The 19,760-nt window shown below is 53.8% G+C and overlaps 9 protein-coding genes across 9 annotated transcripts; 5 read left to right on the forward strand and 4 right to left on the reverse strand.

The window, feature by feature from the left end:
* Positions 1-183: 183 nt before the first annotated feature.
* Positions 184-2,797, forward strand: M409DRAFT_64682 (uncharacterized protein; the record flags this gene model as incomplete). The annotated part of the gene is made up of 2 exons (XM_033816183.1): positions 184-285; positions 335-2,797. The coding sequence occupies 2 exons, from the start codon at positions 184-186 to the stop codon at positions 2,795-2,797; spliced, it is 2,565 nt and encodes an 854-aa protein (XP_033670485.1).
* Positions 2,798-2,930: 133 nt separating this feature from the next.
* Positions 2,931-4,593, forward strand: M409DRAFT_20010 (uncharacterized protein; the record flags this gene model as incomplete). The annotated part of the gene is made up of 3 exons (XM_033805187.1): positions 2,931-2,977; positions 3,027-3,627; positions 3,706-4,593. 3 exons carry the CDS (start codon positions 2,931-2,933, stop codon positions 4,591-4,593), a joined length of 1,536 nt encoding a protein of 511 aa, XP_033670486.1.
* A 311-nt stretch (positions 4,594-4,904) lies between these two features.
* On the forward strand, positions 4,905-5,810 carry M409DRAFT_20011 (uncharacterized protein; the record flags this gene model as incomplete). The annotated part of the gene is made up of 1 exon (XM_033805188.1): positions 4,905-5,810. One exon carries the CDS (start codon positions 4,905-4,907, stop codon positions 5,808-5,810), a length of 906 nt encoding a protein of 301 aa, XP_033670487.1.
* Positions 5,811-6,308: 498 nt separating this feature from the next.
* On the reverse strand, positions 6,309-7,715 carry M409DRAFT_64683 (uncharacterized protein; the record flags this gene model as incomplete). The annotated part of the gene is made up of 3 exons (XM_033816184.1): positions 6,309-6,530; positions 6,586-7,036; positions 7,087-7,715. The coding sequence occupies 3 exons, from the start codon at positions 7,713-7,715 to the stop codon at positions 6,309-6,311; spliced, it is 1,302 nt and encodes a 433-aa protein (XP_033670488.1).
* Positions 7,716-8,156: 441 nt separating this feature from the next.
* M409DRAFT_64684 (uncharacterized protein) lies at positions 8,157-8,749 on the forward strand (the record flags this gene model as incomplete). Its single annotated transcript, XM_033816185.1, has 5 exons — positions 8,157-8,214; positions 8,266-8,336; positions 8,400-8,524; positions 8,585-8,645; positions 8,708-8,749. The coding sequence occupies 5 exons, from the start codon at positions 8,157-8,159 to the stop codon at positions 8,747-8,749; spliced, it is 357 nt and encodes a 118-aa protein (XP_033670489.1).
* Positions 8,750-10,710: 1,961 nt separating this feature from the next.
* Positions 10,711-13,302, reverse strand: M409DRAFT_64685 (uncharacterized protein; the record flags this gene model as incomplete). The annotated part of the gene is made up of 3 exons (XM_033816186.1): positions 10,711-10,722; positions 10,775-13,112; positions 13,178-13,302. The coding sequence occupies 3 exons, from the start codon at positions 13,300-13,302 to the stop codon at positions 10,711-10,713; spliced, it is 2,475 nt and encodes an 824-aa protein (XP_033670490.1).
* Positions 13,303-14,660: 1,358 nt separating this feature from the next.
* M409DRAFT_20015 (uncharacterized protein) lies at positions 14,661-16,281 on the forward strand (the record flags this gene model as incomplete). Its single annotated transcript, XM_033805189.1, has 4 exons — positions 14,661-14,769; positions 14,818-15,081; positions 15,136-15,250; positions 15,324-16,281. The coding sequence occupies 4 exons, from the start codon at positions 14,661-14,663 to the stop codon at positions 16,279-16,281; spliced, it is 1,446 nt and encodes a 481-aa protein (XP_033670491.1).
* Positions 16,282-16,574: 293 nt separating this feature from the next.
* M409DRAFT_20016 (uncharacterized protein) lies at positions 16,575-17,144 on the reverse strand (the record flags this gene model as incomplete). Its single annotated transcript, XM_033805190.1, has 1 exon — positions 16,575-17,144. The coding sequence occupies one exon, from the start codon at positions 17,142-17,144 to the stop codon at positions 16,575-16,577; it is 570 nt and encodes a 189-aa protein (XP_033670492.1).
* A 477-nt stretch (positions 17,145-17,621) lies between these two features.
* M409DRAFT_52131 (uncharacterized protein) lies at positions 17,622-19,147 on the reverse strand (the record flags this gene model as incomplete). Its single annotated transcript, XM_033811997.1, has 3 exons — positions 17,622-18,332; positions 18,488-18,617; positions 18,822-19,147. 3 exons carry the CDS (start codon positions 19,145-19,147, stop codon positions 17,622-17,624), a joined length of 1,167 nt encoding a protein of 388 aa, XP_033670493.1.
* Positions 19,148-19,760: the final 613 nt, after the last annotated feature.

Genomic DNA, 19,760 nt, shown 5'->3' on the forward strand with positions numbered 1-19,760 from the left:
AAGGCGTCTTGCGATACAATACTACCATTCCCTTGACGATAGACCACATGACGAGGTTGTAGAGGATCACCGCATGAGACAGCTTCGAGGCTTGGCAACTCGACCTCATTCACCCACGCATGTCCGGAGCGTCAGGAGCGATTCGGCGAGGCTCGTAACCGGATTGACCCCAGCACGCCCGCCATGGACGATGCGTGGTTCCATACCCTCACCTCGGTGTCCGCCACCACAGCGACGAGAGACAAGCCCCAGCATCAGCGGCGAGCATCGCTGCTGCAACAGCCCGTAAGCCGGCCCTGCGCCCCTTGCCCATACTGTTCTGATCGTGTCCCAGGCGGAGGAGAAGGCTGATGTGGCGATAGAGCCCATTCAGGAGGTCGCTGAGGATGAGGATGCATGGAGCGGTCCACCCACAGCCACGGTGGCCAGGCGTGCGCAGAGCTACAGCGACTTCTATCACGCCGTGAATACGTACACGAAGGAGGCAGCATTGGAGAGGAAGAAGAGCTTGGATCTACGACAGGATACACAGCATGTTGGTAGCGCTGAGTTGGAATTCGAGAGCGAGTTTGAGGCTCTTGAGGATGAATTGTTGGATCAGAGCCATTGGGGATACCAGACCTACCAGGAACAGCTGGAGCTTTCCGACTCTCATCTCGAGGGCTTGCTCACTTCGACCACAGACACCCTGTCAGTGTTGTCGGCGTTGTCAAGCTCTTTCAAAGCTGTTGAGGCACAAACAGACGCTTTCCGGCAGCAATGCGAATCGCTCATAAATGAGCAGAGGCGCCTGACCTCTCTTGCAGATGCCCTGGACGAGAATGTCCAGTACTATAAGTATCTTGAGCCAATGACCCGACGACTCAATGCTCCAGGTGCCGCAAACCTGGTCAAGGGCAAAGACTTTCCGGAGATGCTCTCCAATCTCGACAACTGCTTGGCGTACATGGAATCGCATCCAAAACACAAAGAGTCCGCCACTTATCGCAGCCGATATCGATTGCTTTTGACACGAGGATTGACTCTGATTCGTCATCACTTTACCAAGTCTCTTGGTGAGATTGCTGCAGATATTAGCAAGCGTATCCAAAGTGGCCAGCTCAAGGACACGACTCATTCAGCATTGCTGTACGCCAAGTTTCGAGTACCCGCCCCTGAGCTGAAGGCACTTGGTCTGGAAATACAAAAGCGAGCCGTACCTACACCGGAGGATGTCGATGCTGGACGAGAGCCAGAATATCTCAGTCTACTCCGCGAACTGTACCAATCCTATGCTGCTACCCGAGGTCGACTCATCTTACCCCTGGTGGCCAAGAAGATGGCCGAGCTTGCGGCAACACCACGACAAGCAGATGTGGTAGCTTTTGCGAAGACAAGTTTAAGCTTCGTTCGAGGCATTGCTCTGGATGAGTATGACCTGTGGTTCGAATGGTTCGAAACTGATGGCGCGCTATACGAGTTCCTCGAGAGCCTACTTGATCCGATGTTCGACTACCTCCGACCGCGCATCATTCATGAGACCAAACTTGAAAAGCTCTGTGATTTGTGTGCAATGATTCAAGGTCGATACATGGAGCTTGATTCTGAAGAGGAAGACGACCCTGAGAATGCGCTGATGAGTCCATCGATCAACGGACGGTCTCTTGGCAGGAAGCTGGACTTTGCGAGTTTAGTGCAGCCTGCACTAGAAGATGCCCAGACAAGGCTTGTATTTCTGGCTCTCAATGTGCTGAGAGACGGTATCGAGAACTACAAGCCGAAAGCTGAGGATCTTCACTTCTCGCCAAAGGCTGCTACGACAGGCGCAAATGGAGCCAAGAAAGGGCCAGTGCTCTCAGGCAAGCGGAATCCTTCACTGCCCAGTACACCCGTGCCCAAGACACCAGCAGTCGAAGACGACGCCGACGACGGCGAGAGTATGTTCAGCAAGCAGCTCACCGCCGAGACAACAACCCCAGCAAGCCGGCATTGGTACCCCACCCTACGCAAAGCCATCTGGCTACTGCGTAGGATCTACCGTCTGGTCAACAGCACTGTCTTCGATGATCTGGCACATCGAATCGTGCATTCTACGATCGCGTCTCTGATCTATGCAAGCCAACAAGTCGGGTCCAAAAAGAGCACGGAAGACGGTCAACTGTTCCTCATCATCCATTTGCTACACCTCAAGCAGCAGATTGTTGCCTTTGACATTGAGTTCATTCCGCCAGAGGTGGAGTTTGACTTCTCTTCAGTGACGAATACGTTCTACGAACTGCGCGATCGTGGCAATCTCTGGAACCCTGCATCTTGGATGCGCCTCGTAAGCGGTGCTGTTGGAGGTGGCCTGCTTCCTAAAGTTGTGGAGAACATGCTTGATGCCAAAGCTGAGCTTGACGGGCGTCTCAGGACAGTTATCAACGACTTCGTCAACGGCTATGCCAGTCACATTACCGCGCCTGTGGAGCCCGTCACGGTCGCCCAACAAAAGACTGAATTCGACCCATTGAAAGCGGTCCGAACGGTGCGTGGTCTGGCCGAGAAGGACGTGCCTGCCCTTCGTGCCAAGCTGGAGGAGTTCGTCGACGATGTGAGGACAAGAGAGACCCTCGTCGCTGCCGTCAGAGATCAAGTGATCATGACGTATGAAGAGTTTTTCGACAATTACAGTGAGGGCAAGGGCAAAAAGCTGAGCCGTAAAGGCAAGGCCAGGGAGGACGAGGTTTGGGGGCCGCTGCTTTTCAATGATTCGATGGAAAGAGTATTTCAGGTTGGTGAGGTGGACGACAGTGAGGGAAGCGGCAATGTGAGCGATTAGGTAGGTACATATTGCTGCAATACTGATCGCTTTCGGTGCCTTCCTACATGTATGAATGCAGTCTGATGTTGGCAGTATGATCCGATAACTTCACACAACATCGTTTTCTCGGCACATTTACTCGCAGGGTCAAATGGCAGACGCCAGAGATTACCGTGTAGATTGGAACGTAGGCTTCAAGTGAGGCAACCCATGATATCCCACGCGCCGAAACTGACACGACTACTAGCATCGGCAACCAACCTCACATGGTCAAGTTCGTCGTTGAGGATGGACAGTTCATTCACCATATGGAACTTTCGATGCTCCATAGACGGTCACATCGTTTCAAGCAGCATGTGGCAGGAGGGATTATGTTACCCCATCGACTGGTTTTACACATGCCACCTGTTTCGTCGACGACATTCTTGACATATTTGAGATGGGTCTACCGCAGAGAAGTCGGCTGCAAAGATTCAGGAACAACGCCATCTTTCGCGAGGGAGCTTCATCGCCTGATCAAACTATACCAGTTCGCAGAAGAGCTACGAGACCTCGACGCCAAGGATGCTGCAACTAATAGCATCATGACCGCCTACATTGACTCTGTGTCGCGTGGCGAAGGCACCATCCCGTCGTACGTACTGCTCCAGAGGCTTTGCGCTGGTTACAACTTCAACGAAGCTTACAGACCAGGAGCGATTTCCACCTGGGCCAAGGCCGAGAGAGACCGGCTGGATACCAGCACGCTCGAGCTGCTGCTGGGCGGTCTTTGCTTCTTCGAAGGAAAGCCACCGCCGCACAGAGGACCGACTTTCACGGGGCCGTCGAAACCCTTTCTGTTCCGAATGGTATGTCTCAACCCAACGAGAGTACAGATGTTTGTTCCATGCATCTCACGAGTTGCTAATGCATCTGTTTCCATCCAGCTTGCGTCTGTAACTGAGAACCCAAGACTGGTAGGCCCAGGTGGGTTTCGCCACGTCAGCGTCTGCAAGTATCATTGCCACCCGCCGGATTATCCGTGTCCGCACAAGAAGAGCGCGGAAGAGATGAAGGAAGAAGAAGAGCACGACGCACTGCCAACCCAAGGCGAGGATCAATCTCAGCCGAATGTGCGGGAAGAGCAAGGCAACGGCAACGATCGCTCCACATCCCAGCAAATTCAGGGGGACGATGGCCCTCTGGTGCAGCAAGATCAAGACATTGATGCGTTTACGCGGCAACAGGGTCAAAGCGGTGGTGGCTTTGACATTCAACAATATCCAAGCATCGACGGCCCTCTCGTCCAACAAGGCCAGAATAGTGCTGGCCCCATGATACAGCAAGATCCAGGGAACAACGCTGCCACTATTTCACACGCGGAGAGCAACCACCACGCCGCAGCCTGGGCAAGCGACGGGCACGATCTCTTCCACCATGTACAATCTCACGGCGTCGCGCTGAGACTGCTCCTCCAGGGCAATCATGACTCCCAAGTGCAGGAAAGCCACAGAAACGTCAGTGCCATTCCACTTGAGATGGACAAGGATGACCACGCTGCAGCTTCGGGGCCCAAAAAGCCCAGGCCTGTACAGGAGCACATACAATCTCACGGAACCGCGCCCGAACAGCAACCTCAGAGCAACGGTGGCACCCTGGGGCAACAAGGTCAGAGCGACGACAGTGCCATTGCAACTGGAACAGACAACAGCAATTACGCCGCAGCTTTTGAAGGCATCGATTACGTGCCTCCTGATGGATGGGACAGAACCGTTCCGGATGTAGACGTCGATTTGGAAGAGTTTATGTTCGGTTCGGATGGACCAGATGCATGAGGTCTTGGTCGACATCACAATCGCTATGAGGACAATGATACTGAAGAGCATTGTTTGAATGATCACACTTTCTCAATTATGAGATAAGACTATGGCAGGCCAGTCTGTGGCTGCTGTCGCGGTAGTAAGTAGCCAAAAGCACATGTGAAGGTTTGCATGTGAGTGTTCAAGCGTTCAATCACATGCTTCACTTACCTTATTAGTGCTCAAGGCTGCCCTACAAGCATATGATGGTGCACTATAAAGGAAGTCATTCCTCGTAGGCATCTTCTCCTCTTCACCAACACAACTTGCGCTCGGCCTTCCTCGACATGGCAGACGTCGTCGACCCAAGGACAACGCCGAGAGACTACATCTTCATCATCGCTCACGACGACCAGACACCAATGGCATTTCACCGGCGATTGGTCTCTGAGAGATCACCGTTCCTCAAAGCCGCCTGCAAAGACAGCAAAGACAAGAATTGGCCCCTCGTCATCAAACTCCCCACAGCCGAAACCAGCTTTCAGTTCAAGTGGATTACACTCACCCTGTACGCCGAGTACATCAAGACCAACCGCATCAGAACCGAACACATATGCGCGGAGAACCAGCCAATTCCATTCGACCAGTACTCTTGCTTCTTTGCTATGTACCTATTGGGAGAATATTTGGAAGACTCGACGTTCCAAGACGACGTTTTGGACGCAATCCTGGCCCGATACAACGATGGCGAAGCGAACAGCAACGCATGGGTGCCTACCAACGGCACGATTCACTTCGCATACGCTCACACGCCCGCCGGTTCGCCGCTCAGGAAGTTCCTCGTCGACGTGCACGTCTGGGCAAAAGCGGTAGGGCTCAAATCAGAGAGGACTCACAAGGTCTTTCTCGGTGAACTGCTCTCTGCGTTGGTGCTTCGGAGGACCAATGGCAAGGTGGAGGATCTTTTTGAAGCTGCTGCTGCTCTCGTTGACATCGACCGGCCATCGACGCAGCGCGTGCCGCGCTTGAGGCCCAGATGTGCGCCTCAAGCGACGCAGGTCTCTCGCAAGATTCCCACTGGTGTCAGCTGCTGCGACTACCACAAGCATGAGGTTGGAGTCATCTGCGGCAACAAGAAGCGGAAGAGGGAGCTCAAGGAGGAAACGGAGCGCGCGGCGAAGCGTAGCTCAGGACGAGATCGAGAGGACTCCAGTAGCCGCGTCATGCGACTTGTGAGTATCTCGGATGATTGAACGGACGAGAAAATGCTGGCGTTCCAGGTCCAGCAATTTGTTCTAACGCAGCCATGGTGTTACGATTCACGTCCGAATGCAAGGAGAGCATCTGCCTTTCAATGTCCCTCACGGAAGAACCCCTGAAGAAAAGAATGACACACGGGAGGCGATGTAGCTAAGCAAAGCTCCATCATCCCAGCAACAAATCAACAGACTCATCACCAGGGGATTGTGCGTAGGTACCCAGCAGAGACGTTAGGAACAGACGAGGAGCTGAGCCATATCACAGACTGACAACTTCAACTTCACGACGGACTTCTTCAAAGCATGAATTCAAGAACGGAGGAGGCTCTCAAAATGCTCTACAGCGATTCAGGAAGCATCTGTATCTTCAAAACCAAAAAGCAATGCCATCCACATCTCATAAGCCAATGCGTTCTTACTGTCGTAACTCCATCGCTCATAACACATTCGCCATTCAAACGCCATCTCATATGCTGCTACAAACGGCCGTTCTCACGCACCCTCACTACCGAATTCCTTGGTCCATTCCTCGTTCCTCTTGAGATCCTCTCCGCTGACCGTCGGTCGTGCGCCCTTGATGGCTTTGATGAAGTCCTTTACTTGCAAAGGTGGCTCGAGGAGTTGGTCGGTTTCGACTTGTGTCCAGTTCATTTCCATGGCGCCTTCGTCGCCGGGTGAGCAAGGGGTGAGCATTTCTTTGCCATCAACTTCGACCTGTGAAGGATGTCAGTATTGCAGGTGGAAGTCTCATACATCTCCTTCCACATACCTTTTTGTAGTGTGTCGCCGTCTGAATCTTCCGCACAGGCTGCATCAACGCATCTTGTACCGCAATGGAGATGTCGCTTCCGGAGTAGCCTTCCGAGTATTTTGCTAGTGTTCTGTAATCATCCGCTTTAAGCTCGCAAGGTGTCGATCCAACCGCAAGTTCAAACATCTTCATTCGCGCAGGCTGGTCAGGGAGCGAGATGTGCACTCTTCGTTGGAAACGTCTTCGAATGGCTGCGTCGAGTTGCCAAGGGATGTTCGTTGCGCCGAGAATGAGCACGCCTTTGCTGTCCCTACCCACACCGTCCATTTGTACAAGCAATTCGGTCTTGATACGTCTTGACGCTTCTGATTCGCCTTCGCCTCGAGGTCCACACAGCGCGTCGATTTCGTCGATGAAGATGATCGAGGGTTTGTTCTCGCGGGCCAGGTTGAAGAGTTGCTTGACGAGTCTGCACCATGTCAGCACATATCCTTACCAGACAATGATATCAACACATACCGTTCTGATTCACCCATCCACTTCGACACCAGATCCGACGAACTGACACTGAAGAACGTGCTGTTCGCCTCGGTCGCAACCGCCTTCGCCAAGTATGATTTCCCTGTTCCAGGCGGTCCATACAGCAATATCCCCTTCCACGGCTGCCGCTTGCCAGTAAACAAATGCGGGAACTTGATGGGTAATATAACCGCCTCCTTCAGCGCCTCTTTCGCTCCCTCCAAACCCGCCACATCCTCCCACTTGATATTCGGCTTATCCGTCAGAATCGCACCCGCCAGCGCCCCCCTCAGCTTCTTACTCTCCGGATCTTGATCGTCGTCCTTATCTTCGCCCTTCCCCGCTCCGTTCGATGCCTTGCCGTTAGCACCCATCGCCGCGGGTTTCCGCTTGCCTTCCTGTTCTGATAGATGGTTTTTCAGCTTCTCCGCTCGCTCCATGTATTCGCCTGCTTTCTGCCGTATCATCTCCTTTGACTTGGCGTTCTTCTCCCATTTGAGCGCCAGCATGAACAGCTCGAGTGCTGCGTAGTAGCCCTGGTACGCTTTTTCATAGTCGCCGTTTGTGTCGAATTCGATTGCTTTCTTGACGGACTCGATTGCGCGTCCTAGGAAGTCGGTGTTCGACATGGCGGCGATTACAGGCTGCTATCAGGTAGCAGCGTGGGGTGAGAGCGGTCTCGGTGTGGGTATTCGCAGTGTCTGGATTGAAGCTGAGTCGTCGCGTTCGACGCTCGTTCGTAGATCTCGTGGTTCTGGGGATTCGTAGAGGCAAAGTCGGTGGAGATGCACAGTATGTGGGAATTGTGTGATGCAAGAGTCTCGACCACGCAGTACTGAGTTTGGCGTAGCTAGGCCCGTGCAATTGGCGGGGGAACTGCCGCAGGCGGCGTGAAACAAGTCGTGGTCAAGGTTCACGTGCTAGCGCCTTCCGCACTTTTCGACCTCACCTCGTCCAGACTGGGCACGAGACATCTTCAAATCGCAATTTGCCAGAAGACTGAGCATATCTGGACTCCTCAGAGCTCTTAGTTCATCCACGAAACAACAACTTCCATTTCGACCAACAAAATGGGCGACCGAGCCAAACTCCAAGGCCTCTCAGATGAATACCAGACCCTTCAGACCGGTAAGCAAAGAACCAGCTCCAGTCTCGCCGTATATGCTAACTTTCCGCCAGAACTAAGCAGCCTCGTCTCCGCCCGCCAAAAGCTCGAATCCCAACAACAAGAAAACGAGTCCGTTCAAAAAGTACGAATTCGCTCCCCTTCTCCCAACCCCATTTCGACACGCAACAACTAACGTTTCACCCAGGAATTCAAAACCATCGATGACGACGCCAAAATCTACAAACTCGTCGGACCCGTTCTGTTGAAGCAAGAGCCCTCCGAGGCGAAGAGCACGGTGGAGGGAAGGTTGGAGTTTATTGAGAAGGAGATGTATGTTCTTATTCCTCTCATTGCTCTTTTCGCGGCTCCGTTACTGACGTATATTCGTAGCAAGAGAATCGAAGGCAGCATCAAGGAGATCCAGGATAAGAGTGAGGGGAAGAAGATGGAGGTAAAGATCTACTTTTATCACGACACTACAAGAATATCTGATACTAATGACGTCCCTCGCAGATTCTCCAGATCCAATCTCAAATGCAACAAGCTCAGGCTTGATTGAAGTTCGGCATTGCGGTTCCTCTCGGAAGCCTGACGATGACAGAGACTGGGAAGCCGATGGATGGCTCATACCGCAGACTAGACCTGCGATTGCGGACCAACGCTGTCGAAGGTCTTGCTGGGAGGATTCGCCCACATCGTCGCAGTGAAGGTCCTCTACACGACCACAGGATATGCGAACTGTGGTTTGGGCTGGCTCGCAAGAAAATCATCCGCGCCGGAGCAGAGAGTTGCGGATAGCAAGGCCTCAAGTCAGTCAGCAGCCATGTCTGAGAACACTCCATTGAAGATAGAAGTGACGCAAGCGAACCTGAGAATCCCGTCTCTGGTTCCCATATGGACTCAACGAAATCCTTCGTCGCGAACAGACATTCCTTCCACGCAAGAAATGCACTCGGTGCGATCTTCTGTCCAACCCATTCCTCGGCCAACAGACAATCACTGCCCTTCCCAATCTCCATCATCATCATCGACGCGCCCACTTCCCCCGCCCATCTCCTACTACTCGTCCCTCCCCACCCCCCTCAACAACAACCCCTCAAACTCCTCCGCCCACCTCCGATTCCGATGCGCATCCCCCTTGTTCCCCTTCGCATGCACCGGCTTCGGCCCCACCACAACCTGCACCCCCTCCAACACTCCCTTCGGCACAGCCGGCAAGACGGGAACCCCCCACCCCTTATAATAATCCGCCACACTGAGCCCAAAGAACCTCAAATCCGTACACTCCAGAACACTCCCGCTACTCACCGCCGCGAACGGATCCCGATACCGCGTCGTCTCGCAGTGCAAGTATAACCTCCGAATCCAGAGGCGTTGAGTCGGGGAGAGCGCGATGGAGAGGAAGAGATCCATATCCTCGGGCGTTTTGAACGAAAAGGTATTATCCGCGTACAGATACCCGACCGCCTCGTCATACACCTGCCGACACGTCTTCAGCAGTCCCAAATCGACTTTCCTCCGCCCGGCCGTGCGCGCGGGGCGGAGACACGCCGCATGGCGGTCCTCGTAGTGCGCGACAGAACTCTCTTCGCGGCTGGCGAGCAGGGTCTGGGCGTGCGCTTCCGCGTCCGTGGTGGCAGCTGTGCAGACGGTCGCGGAGATTCCCCAGGGTTTGCCAGCGACGATGTAGACGTTTAGGCGCTCGGAGGGGTGCACGACGGCGTTGGAGAGGAAGCGGCAGTCGATGTGGATGTTGCTGCCGGTGAGGATGTATTGGTAGATTTGGTTGCGGATTTCGGCGGGGAGTTTGGTGAGGAAGGGGGAGGTTTGGGGGATGGTTTTGTTGGTGGTGGTTCTGGGGATGGGGTTAGTTTGGAAGGCATTGTGTCTCGTTGAGAAGGGGAGGGAATGCGAACCGTGACCCTCCTCCCATATTCGATTTCATACTCTGCATCTTGCCGATCTCTGCCTCAGACTCCGTGACGTCAAATATAGTAATGACTTCGAGGCTTGTTTGTAGTCTTACAAAGGTACCATGGATTGAACAAGTAGTTGCCGAGATGGAGCTCTGGAGTTCAAGTACCGACGCGGATGTCGTTTAAGAAAACGCCATCAGAATTTCCCCCTGAAACTCTAATCTCACACGTGTGAAACACGAGGATCCTAGACTCAACGGCTATACACTTGGCAATCCGACTTTGCCGGGGTGGAGAAGAGACGCCCAAAGGCCAACGTTGAAAGTAAAGGTCTTCGAAGCCATTTGCCAGATTGCCAGAGAGAGAGTCAAACGACTTGGTAGAAGTGCAATCCCAGTTTCATTGTATTCTGGTATACCTCCCCCAAACCCAGACCGGACGACTCCCAGCGAGTATTGTATAAGCCGAGCCCTTGATGCTGATGAACAAACGAGCCTTCGCTATACAACCAGCCTCCCACGCAAAATGCTCATCACTCGGCAAAGCACAGAACGCCGCGCTAAACAACCCATCGAAATCAGAAAAGCAGAGATGCCAATGCTACATGACAACCTGTGTCACTGTTAGCGTACGTTCACATTGGTAGGTGGTTTCCACGACTTACACAATCCTTTTCCTTCTCCTGCGCAGGCACGCCCATCTCGTCGAAAGTCTTTGGTCCTTTGCCGGGCGGTCTCGCAGGAGTGGGTGTGGAAGTTGGCTTGGGTGCATGCGCAGGGGTGTCTTTGCCTGGAGGCTTCGGTGCCGTGGAGGGTTGGCCTCCAGATGGTGTTGACTGCCTGTTGTCCGGTGGTGGTCGTGAGCCTGGCCTCGAAAGCGGCTGTTGATTGAAATTTGGCATGCTGTTCTCTCGAGAGTTTGGCATACTGTTTTCTCGATGATCTGACCCTCTCCTCCGTCGAGGCTGCTTCTCTTGATATGTGGGATCTACGGTTGGCGCTCGTGGTTCAAGAGGAGCAGCAAAGCCAAAGTCAGGAGGCCTGCTCTGCCCAGGAGGACCAAGTCCAGCGCCAAGTGCTGCTGGGGGAGCTGTTGGCTGATGAGAAAGATGACCAGGACCTGGAGGTGGTGGCCCTGGTGAAGGTCGGCCGTTCTGCACTCCTGCAGGGCCTGATGCGACTCGGCCACCCATACCAGGTCTCGCACGTGGATCGTTTGGATTCAGAGGACGGCCATCGAATGCGTAAGCGGGCGCAGAGGACTGGCGCTGATCGTACGGCTGAGCAGTCTGTGGTCGATATCCTGGTCCTGGAGGTGCAGGTCCGCCAGAATATGGGCGACCTTGTGCAGGCACAGTTGCAGTAGAGTTCGGGCGGATGTCAGGATGCAGTTGGAAAGCAGATGAAGGGCGTTGCTCTGGGTTCATAGTAGTGGCAGGTCGAGGTGCTTGAGACACATTGAAGAAACCTCCAACGGGGCCTTGCTGACCACCCGGTCTTGGAGGTCCATCCTCAAGCGGATACGGAGCAACTGATGCTGGCCTTGCTTCAATCTTGGGAGGGCCGTTATCTTCAGGGTATGGTGTCCTTGAGGATGCGCGCGAAGGCGGTGCTCCAGAGCCATTCCCATAAGCGGCATACGGCGCTTCTTCGACTGTCCCCATTTGCGGCACTGCCGGTTTTTGTGAGAATCTGCCTGGTCGTTGGCCCCTCATTGAGCCATGCTGAGACTTGATTCGGTTGATTGCGACGTTCTCGTGATCGCTCTTGTTCAAGACCTGCTTCCTCGCGAGTCCTTCCAAACGAGCCTGAGCATCGGTGTTGCCATGCTTCGAGGCTTTGTTGTACCATTCTTCTGCTTTCTCAAGATTCACTGGGACGTGCATGCCGATCTCGTTGAAGTAGCCAAGCGCGAACTCCGCGGTGGGAAGTCCAGAGGCTGCAGCTCGCTCGGCGTAGGTGTATGCCAGTTCTTCGTTCTTGGGGAAGAGACCTTCAGACCCAACCAAAAACCACTTGCTAAGAGCCATGTCAGCATCAGCCTCGCCTTGCTTGGAGGCTAATGCGTTGTAGTGCATCGAAAGAGCTGGGTGAAACTCGCATCCGAGCGAGCCAAGTTCATATAATGACCCCATCTTTGCCTGTGCCTTGGCGAACTTCATGTATGCCGCCTTTTCAATATTGAGCTTCGCAAGTTGCTCGTTGTATTGCAAGAACGTTTCCGGTACGTCGATTTGTGGTAGTTGTCGAGCGAGCAGCATGCCGTAAACGTATGCACCTTGAGCGGCGTTCTCATCAGCCGCTTCAGCCGACCGCTTGATAAGGTCAATACCCCTCGCAAAGTCTTGCTGCTGGCCATGCTGTCCTCGTAGGGTCATCATTCCGAGTCGGTAGCACGAAGCGGCATCACCAGCATCCACGCCTCGATGGTAGTGTCTCAAAGCCTTGATCGGATCGTTGTACGACTCGTAGAGCATGCCTATCCTATACTCTGCCCTCGCGTACCCTCTATCCGCAGCTCTTGAGTAACATCTGAACGCCTCTTTCTTGTCTTCGCGCTGTCCGAATCGACCCCACTCCAACCACATACCGCGAATGAACTCGGCTCGCGGATGGTGCTGGTCTGAGAGGAATGTGACGATGTTCATAGCATCCTGCTTTAGCTGATGCTCTACCCTGGGCGTCGCTGACCGCGCCTGTAGAGGCTTCAACGCTGCCAGTCGCTCTGCCTCATCGGCGCATACCCCACAGTATACCAACGCATCCTGAGCCCACGCCAGCTGCATTTCCGGGTCGTTGGAGTTGAGGACCGGTTGCCGCGCATTTTCGAGTCGCGTTTCGAGGTCATCGTCGGACGGAGGTACGTTCGGCGGTGGGTTGCTAAGCTTGGGGAAGGGCGAAAGGTGAGGCTGGTCTGGAGTGTTGGAATAGGCGCGATTCCGGCTGTTCAAGTCCATGTGCTGGAGGCCGTCGGCGATCTGGTTGGGCATCTCTGGATTTATCCTGCATCTGTGTTAAATCGTTTTCGGAGGGTTATATTATTCATGGTTCGCTTAGAGCTTACTGACCTCTGAGGCTCCGGAGCAACCAGTGGGGGGCTCGCGACGGGCATGTAGTAGTCATCGTCGAATGCGCCGGGGACGAAGGTGGCACTCATGCTGTCGGGCTGGTAGTGGTGGTTGTGGTAGGCCATGGTCGGGGGTCAGCACTACTCTGTGCGCCGTTATATTGGCATGAGAGGGCGTGTGGGGGCCTGCTGATGAGGACGAGGATGGGCTATTTTAACTAGAATGTTGGTTAGAGCGCTTGCTAAAAACGGCAGGCCATCACCCAGCGTCCCAGTCCAGCAGCGACTGTCTCGTGCGCCGCTCGAACAGCAGCATCGAGGAGGGCGGGAGATTGGGCGTGTTGGGGTGGACAATGAAAGGCGCCTGTCCTGTCTTCGCCCAGCTCCACCGACAATGTCGCTGCTTCTCGGCGGAGCGCTTGGACCGGGTGCGTGACGAATGCGGTGACGAACGACGCACCTGGATCAGGCAATAATTTCACCCTCAATATCCGCCTCCTGTTCTCCTGTCTATACGACGTGTCCGGTGGATTGTTGGTGCTGGAAGAACGGCACCCGCGGATGGAGCAGTGGGCGAGGATAATATGGCGGTGCGAGCAATGAGCATGCGCGTACGCGGAAGGTGAAGGATTTGGAGCCCAAGGCTGGGAGAGGTCGCCAGCAACAACACAGCCTCCTCGCCCTCGTCTTATGAGAACACATGTGGGAGACTGCTACGCTACCGGTCATGCCTGTCATCCCATGCGACACGACGAAGCTTGATTCCACCTCTCGCCAATCTGCATCGCCCGTGTCTCGTGGCCGCAGATCCAGCTACAAGAAATGTCCTTGCTTACCGCATCCTCCCTACGCCTTTCGCCCTCAGCCTCCTCGCATTCGTCGGGCTATGGCAACAGCGCGACTGCGAATCTCGCTGATTAGTCTGTCTGACGGGCCGCATGCTGCATGCAAGTCTCGGGCGTGCGTTCCGTCAGCGGCAACGTGCATGCACTGGCATTGCTCGCCGTGGCTGAAGTCGACACTAGACACGGAAATATCTTGAAACAGGCACCAAAGTCAAGGCGTCCAGGAACGACTTCAAAGCTTTCGTGAGCATTGACTGTGTCTGAAGACTTGCTGCCACGAGGTCTCACGTGCGAGCCGCGATGGGCAGAAAGTGTCACATTCACAAAATCGCAGTCGACCACGCTGGAACTAAACGAGTGTCACGACAACGAGATTTGCACCGCAGCAGCCCAAGACTTCATGTCTGGCAACGAATCATAACAATGTTGATTCAGCAAAGTCCAAGGAGCCGGGTCGTCTGTATAAGCTACCCAGAGCCATGGTCTTGAGCTTCACTATCCAACCCACACTCTGCTCAACTGGAAGAGAATGGCTTTTTTAATTTGCGCTTTCTTGACCCCCGAGTCGAAGACGTCCACCTCCCCAAGAACACGCCACTTGCCGTGGCCTCCTCAGCACCTCATTCCAGATCGACGAAGATGTCGATACTCACTTACTTGCTCACAGCGCTGTGGCCGCTACATTCGGCCGCGCTTCCCTCGCAGGCGAGTGCTGTGCCCTCTATACCGCACAATAGCTTGTCTCGAGGTTGGTGCATACTTCCACGAGACAGAACCGCCGCTAACATACTCATAGCAACGAACGAGACAACAATTTTCTGGTCAAATTGTACAGGGTTGAAGACAAAACTAAATCTCGAATGTGCGAACATCACCGTGCCTCTCGATTGGGATCGTCGCTCTTCGCATGAGAACATCACACTTGCCCTTGCCCGTATTCCTTGCACAGAGCCAGCCTCCCGCGTTGGTACTCTTGTGTTCAATCCAGGTGGTCCAGGGGAAGGGGCTATTGGCAGTCTAGGAGTCTTTTCCGATAACATAAAGAAATATTTCGACCTTGGTATGTTGAGTCCAATCTGCGAGCGCCGCGTAGCCGCTGCTAACGATTACGCAGTCGCTATGGATCCTCGAGGTACAGGAAGGAGCGATAAATTCAAATGCCCGCGTAGACAGTTCTTCTGTCCCAAAGGTTTCCCGCAGACAGAGACGGAATACGAAGCTCTTGCTAAGTACAACCGAGACTACGCAGAAAATTGCTACAAATTCGAGCGGCGATATCCTCAAGTATATGGACACTGCCAGCGTCGCTCGAGATCTGGAAGCGGTTCGAATCGCTCTCGGCGAGGGAAAGCTGAACTTCGTGGGTTTCTCATACGGCGCACAACTGGCAGTCACATATGCGGAACTCTTCCCAACGAATTTCCGAGCGATGATGATCGATGGCGTCTCCGACAATACTGTCAGCCAACTAGAAACGTCAATGAGACACGTCAACGGCTATCGAGAGGGCTTTGAGCGATTCGCTACGTGGTGTGACTCCAGCCTTGCTTGCATGCTCCACGGCCGCCATGTCCACAAGATACTCGACCAAGCTCTCGTCAAAGCTGGCGACGATGCGAACTGTCTATCAGACAACCTAGCCATGTGGATAATCGAAGGATGGTGGGGAGCATTGGCAGAACGCCTGGCCATTGCAGCTGGCGAAGACGACATCGTAGCAAGGTACTCCAGTCGCCTGATGGCCACCTTTTCGGATCTTCCGAAGCGGCCTTCCTACACTTACAACTACACCGAACTCTCACCGCCTTGTGAGTCGCACGTGCAGTCTGAGCGCGCACGCATGGCTCACATCGCTGTCCACTGCCTCGATGCGCCCCTCACCAGCCCCAGCCTGTCCGACTTCACCCAACAGCAGCGCATCATCGACGCTTCCAACTCCTCGCTGAAAGATTTTGGCGCCGACAAAGAACTCGCTGCGACCTGCATCGGCTGGCCATTTCCCCCCAGGAATCCTTCCCATCGGCTGAACTTCTCGGTTGAGATCCCACCGATCTTGGTCGTCAACTCTTTGCACGACTATCGAACGCCCTATGCAGGCGCTGTGAATATACAGAACCAGCTGCCCAGTTCTGTGTTGTTGACCACGAAGGTGAATAGTCACTGCTCGTATGATTATGAAGGTAGTCCGGCAACAAGTGTCATGGAGGAGTATATGATTAACGGGAAGTTGCCTGTTCCAGGGACGGTGTTGGATACCTGATCAAAGGCGACGACTGAAATGATAAGTAGAAGATCTTGTACTGATTTGGAAAGACATCTCCCTTTTCTCCTCCCAACTGCTTCACAATCTCACCTCAAAGCGCTGCTTCGGCCGCATAAGGAACATGACACCCCTCACAAACGATCAAAAACTAAACCCTCTCCCACTCTTCCTCACCCACAAACCCCCGGCAAAGACCCTCCCCCACCACTCAGCATCGCCCCACCACCCTGCACCCTAACACTCTCCACCCCAAGCCCATCTTCGCCTCCCCAGCACCCTCCACCTCTCCACTACTCCCACTCTCCCCATCCTCCCCCGCCAACCACCAAATCCGTCCCGACAACCCCCTCCTGCACCCACAACGTCCTCAACCTCCAACTCCTCCCCAAATGATACTCATACCCCTCACCCACGCAGACCTCCTCTCGAAAAATCTCCTCCACACACACCTTCCTCGCGGCAGGTTGCTCTCGACGCCCGTAGACGAGCCGCTTCATCTCCCGACGGGCTTCTTGCAGGCTGAGAAAGACTGCGCGGACGGTGGCGGGGCGGAGGAGGGTTGGTGGGGTTGTGGAGGTGGAGTGGAGCTCTTCGAGGATGGAGAAGAGGGTGTCTGGAGATGAGGGCGATGTTGAGTGGGGTGAGTCGTTCGACGCTGAAGTTTTGGAGAGGGGGATGTCGATTTGCGGAGAGGTGGGAGTTGTTGGGGTCCAGGGGAGGGATTCGTCTTGGAGGAGGGTTTGTTCATTTTCAGTGGCTGCGGAGGAGGTTTGCTGGTTTCCGTTGGTGGTGGTGGAAGAGGAGGACCTCGACTGTGTCTCGGCCATGGTGGCGATGTCCGAAGATGCGAAGTTGTTCATGGTTGCGATGAGTTGGAGTGGCGGTATGGAGTAGGAGTGTCACATTGGAGAGGGCTTGAACATAAATGTTATGGCAGATGTTTGCTCAATTCCTTGTCAGTGTTGCGTTTGGTCCTGCATCTCTTGTTTAACTTGCATCAAAGGAACAACCGTTTCATGCTCATCGAGAATGTCAGACAAACATGCAGTTCATGAGAGTAGGAGACATCGCTTGGAGCACTGAGTTGGCAGGGAGGCGAGATATCAACTCAGGAGAAAAGGAGAATTGAGATGGAAGTTTGAGAGAGGCATAGAGAACTGGATCATGGCATACAGACTTAACATTGGTTTCGCGAGAGACGAACAGCTTGATCATGCCGAGCATGAGTATCGGCACCTAGTCCACCATGTAGAACGTAAACGCTTCGATCTCGCCTACCGTCTCCTCGAAAGTAATAATCATGCTCTTAGTCCTTGATATCGGACATGCTTCCAGACTTAGAAGTTTGAAGGAAGTCTCCCCTTATTCTTCTTCTTCTTCCCCGAGCCTGGCCGGGGTTTCTCGTCGCTCTTGGGAACAACACGGCCTGGCTTGCGTGATGGAGTCGTCTCCGGAGCACCGCCGCTGCTGTCCACGTTCCCGGCGTTCGTGGGCTGTGAATTGCTGGTACTTGGCTGCAATGGCCGCAATGTTGTCGTGACCGGCGCCGTTGGTGCTGTCGGTTGCGTGTTGCTTGCTGCGTTTTCTTGATTCTGCTGATTGACAGCCACGCCTTCATCCCAGTTCGTCAACCACGGAGGCAAGACAAGCTCCCACGGCACGACCTGCATCCAGGACATCCTCGTCCACCCATCGACCGTGATCAACTCATACCCATCGCCCAAGTATTCGCCAGCCGGTGAATAGATCTCCCCGAGAGCGTTGAGCGCTAGATAGTCAACACCGCTCCTGTATCCCACAGGACTGGTAGTTTTGATGAGTTTGCTGAGGTGTTCGATGGCGTCGATGCGAAGCAAGAAGATCGCGCTGAGCCACGTGTGACTGTCGAGGGCGTTGTCAGGGGAGACAGTTTTGACTACGACGGCCCAGAAGTGGTAGTGGGGAAGGTTGCTGAGGGGAAGGGAGGAGACGAGGCGGATTGTAGGCTCAAATTCGTCCATAATTCGATGTTGTGGGCGTCGTGATTTCGTGGTCTTGTGGTTGATGTACTGGGCATGTTGAAGGGTCGACGGGTCTATGAATGATCGCAATGTCTTGGCGTCTGCATCAAAAGACTTGCGACCAGATTACTCGACGTAGCTGGTTTCGTCTGGAACTCGCCTTGTTGTAGAAATTACGGGGAAGTAGTCGCATAACGTCTTACTAGGGATTTCTCCTCGATGTGGAAAGTCTGACATGCTTTGTTCAGTGAGACCTTGATGTTTGGGGCTAGTCGCCATTCACTGCGTACGATCATGCTCGAAGTGAAAAGAGACAGCCAGCAGCTACTGTAGCTATTGTAAATGTAAGCTGAAACTCATCCACTTCCTCTGGGTACAAAACGTAGAACGATTCAAGTAGTAAGGAATTCTCCAACTTATCGATCAGCCTACCAGCGTGCTCTCCATCAATAAGCAATACCCAGGCTCTCCTGAATCCAAAGCATCCTCTCATGGCCGCTTCCAGATACTCGATAATGATACCCTAATCCGATGTACTTTCCACCAGAGAAGATCGCATCCAGAGACTCCTTGTCCTCCAAGAAATCATTGATGCTAGCGTAAGACTTTCGTGGCTTCAGCTCTGATGTCAAGTCGATGATTTGGCCGTGTGGCTTTGCTAGACACGGGTCCTGGGTTATTAGTCGCTTGAGGTAGTTGACAGCATCGACTTCGTCCCGGTAAGCGCCGCAGTAGTCGCTGTGCTTCTGAAGGGCATCCTGTGTGTTGGGATCGTGGGTGTGTAGAAGGACAGCGCATTCTGTGACGCGTACGCCTGGATTGCGACGCGGTTGCTTAGCAGAACTCGATGTCTTGCTATCCATAGCAGATAGTTCACACTTCCTGTCGACCGTTGTTCCTGTGGGAGAAGCTGTTGCCGAACAGTAAGTCATATATACAGTGTATCGCAAACAGATCTGCATCGCATCTAAGGAGCATGGCATTGATCAATTCTCACAAGCGAATGTCTAAGAAAGTGATTCATTCCTTGAAGCCTTTCGGCTTCTAGCAAACCTTTTTGGATCGATCGATGACATCTCCAGCCTGTTGAGCGTCTGAGTTGTGCACACTGCAATCATACGCTGGATAGGTGTCTGCAAGCTCTATCGCGAAGTGAGGTACGATGTCGATGGCTCTCCTGCTGGACATTTGCTGAGTGGATGTTGTTGGCGATGAAGTGGTACTTTCAAAACACGAAGCGACGTCGAGCTGAAATTAGGCGCACGGATCACTAGTCCCGGGCCGGCCGGGTAGATCCTTGCACTTATCGCCAGCCTCCCCTCCATCCAGCCACCGCGAACCACATAACGCGATGTCAGGACGACTTTCACCCACCACCCGCTCTCTTTCGCTCTCTGCTCGACGCACTCACCTCCTCGTCGTCAGCTTAGGCTGCCACCATTCTTTTCACTGTACATTTTGCATCGCGGTGCCTGA

This window comes from Zasmidium cellare (assembly GCF_010093935.1).
Source record: "Zasmidium cellare ATCC 36951 unplaced genomic scaffold M409scaffold_9, whole genome shotgun sequence".
Taxonomy (NCBI): domain Eukaryota; kingdom Fungi; phylum Ascomycota; class Dothideomycetes; order Mycosphaerellales; family Mycosphaerellaceae; genus Zasmidium; species Zasmidium cellare.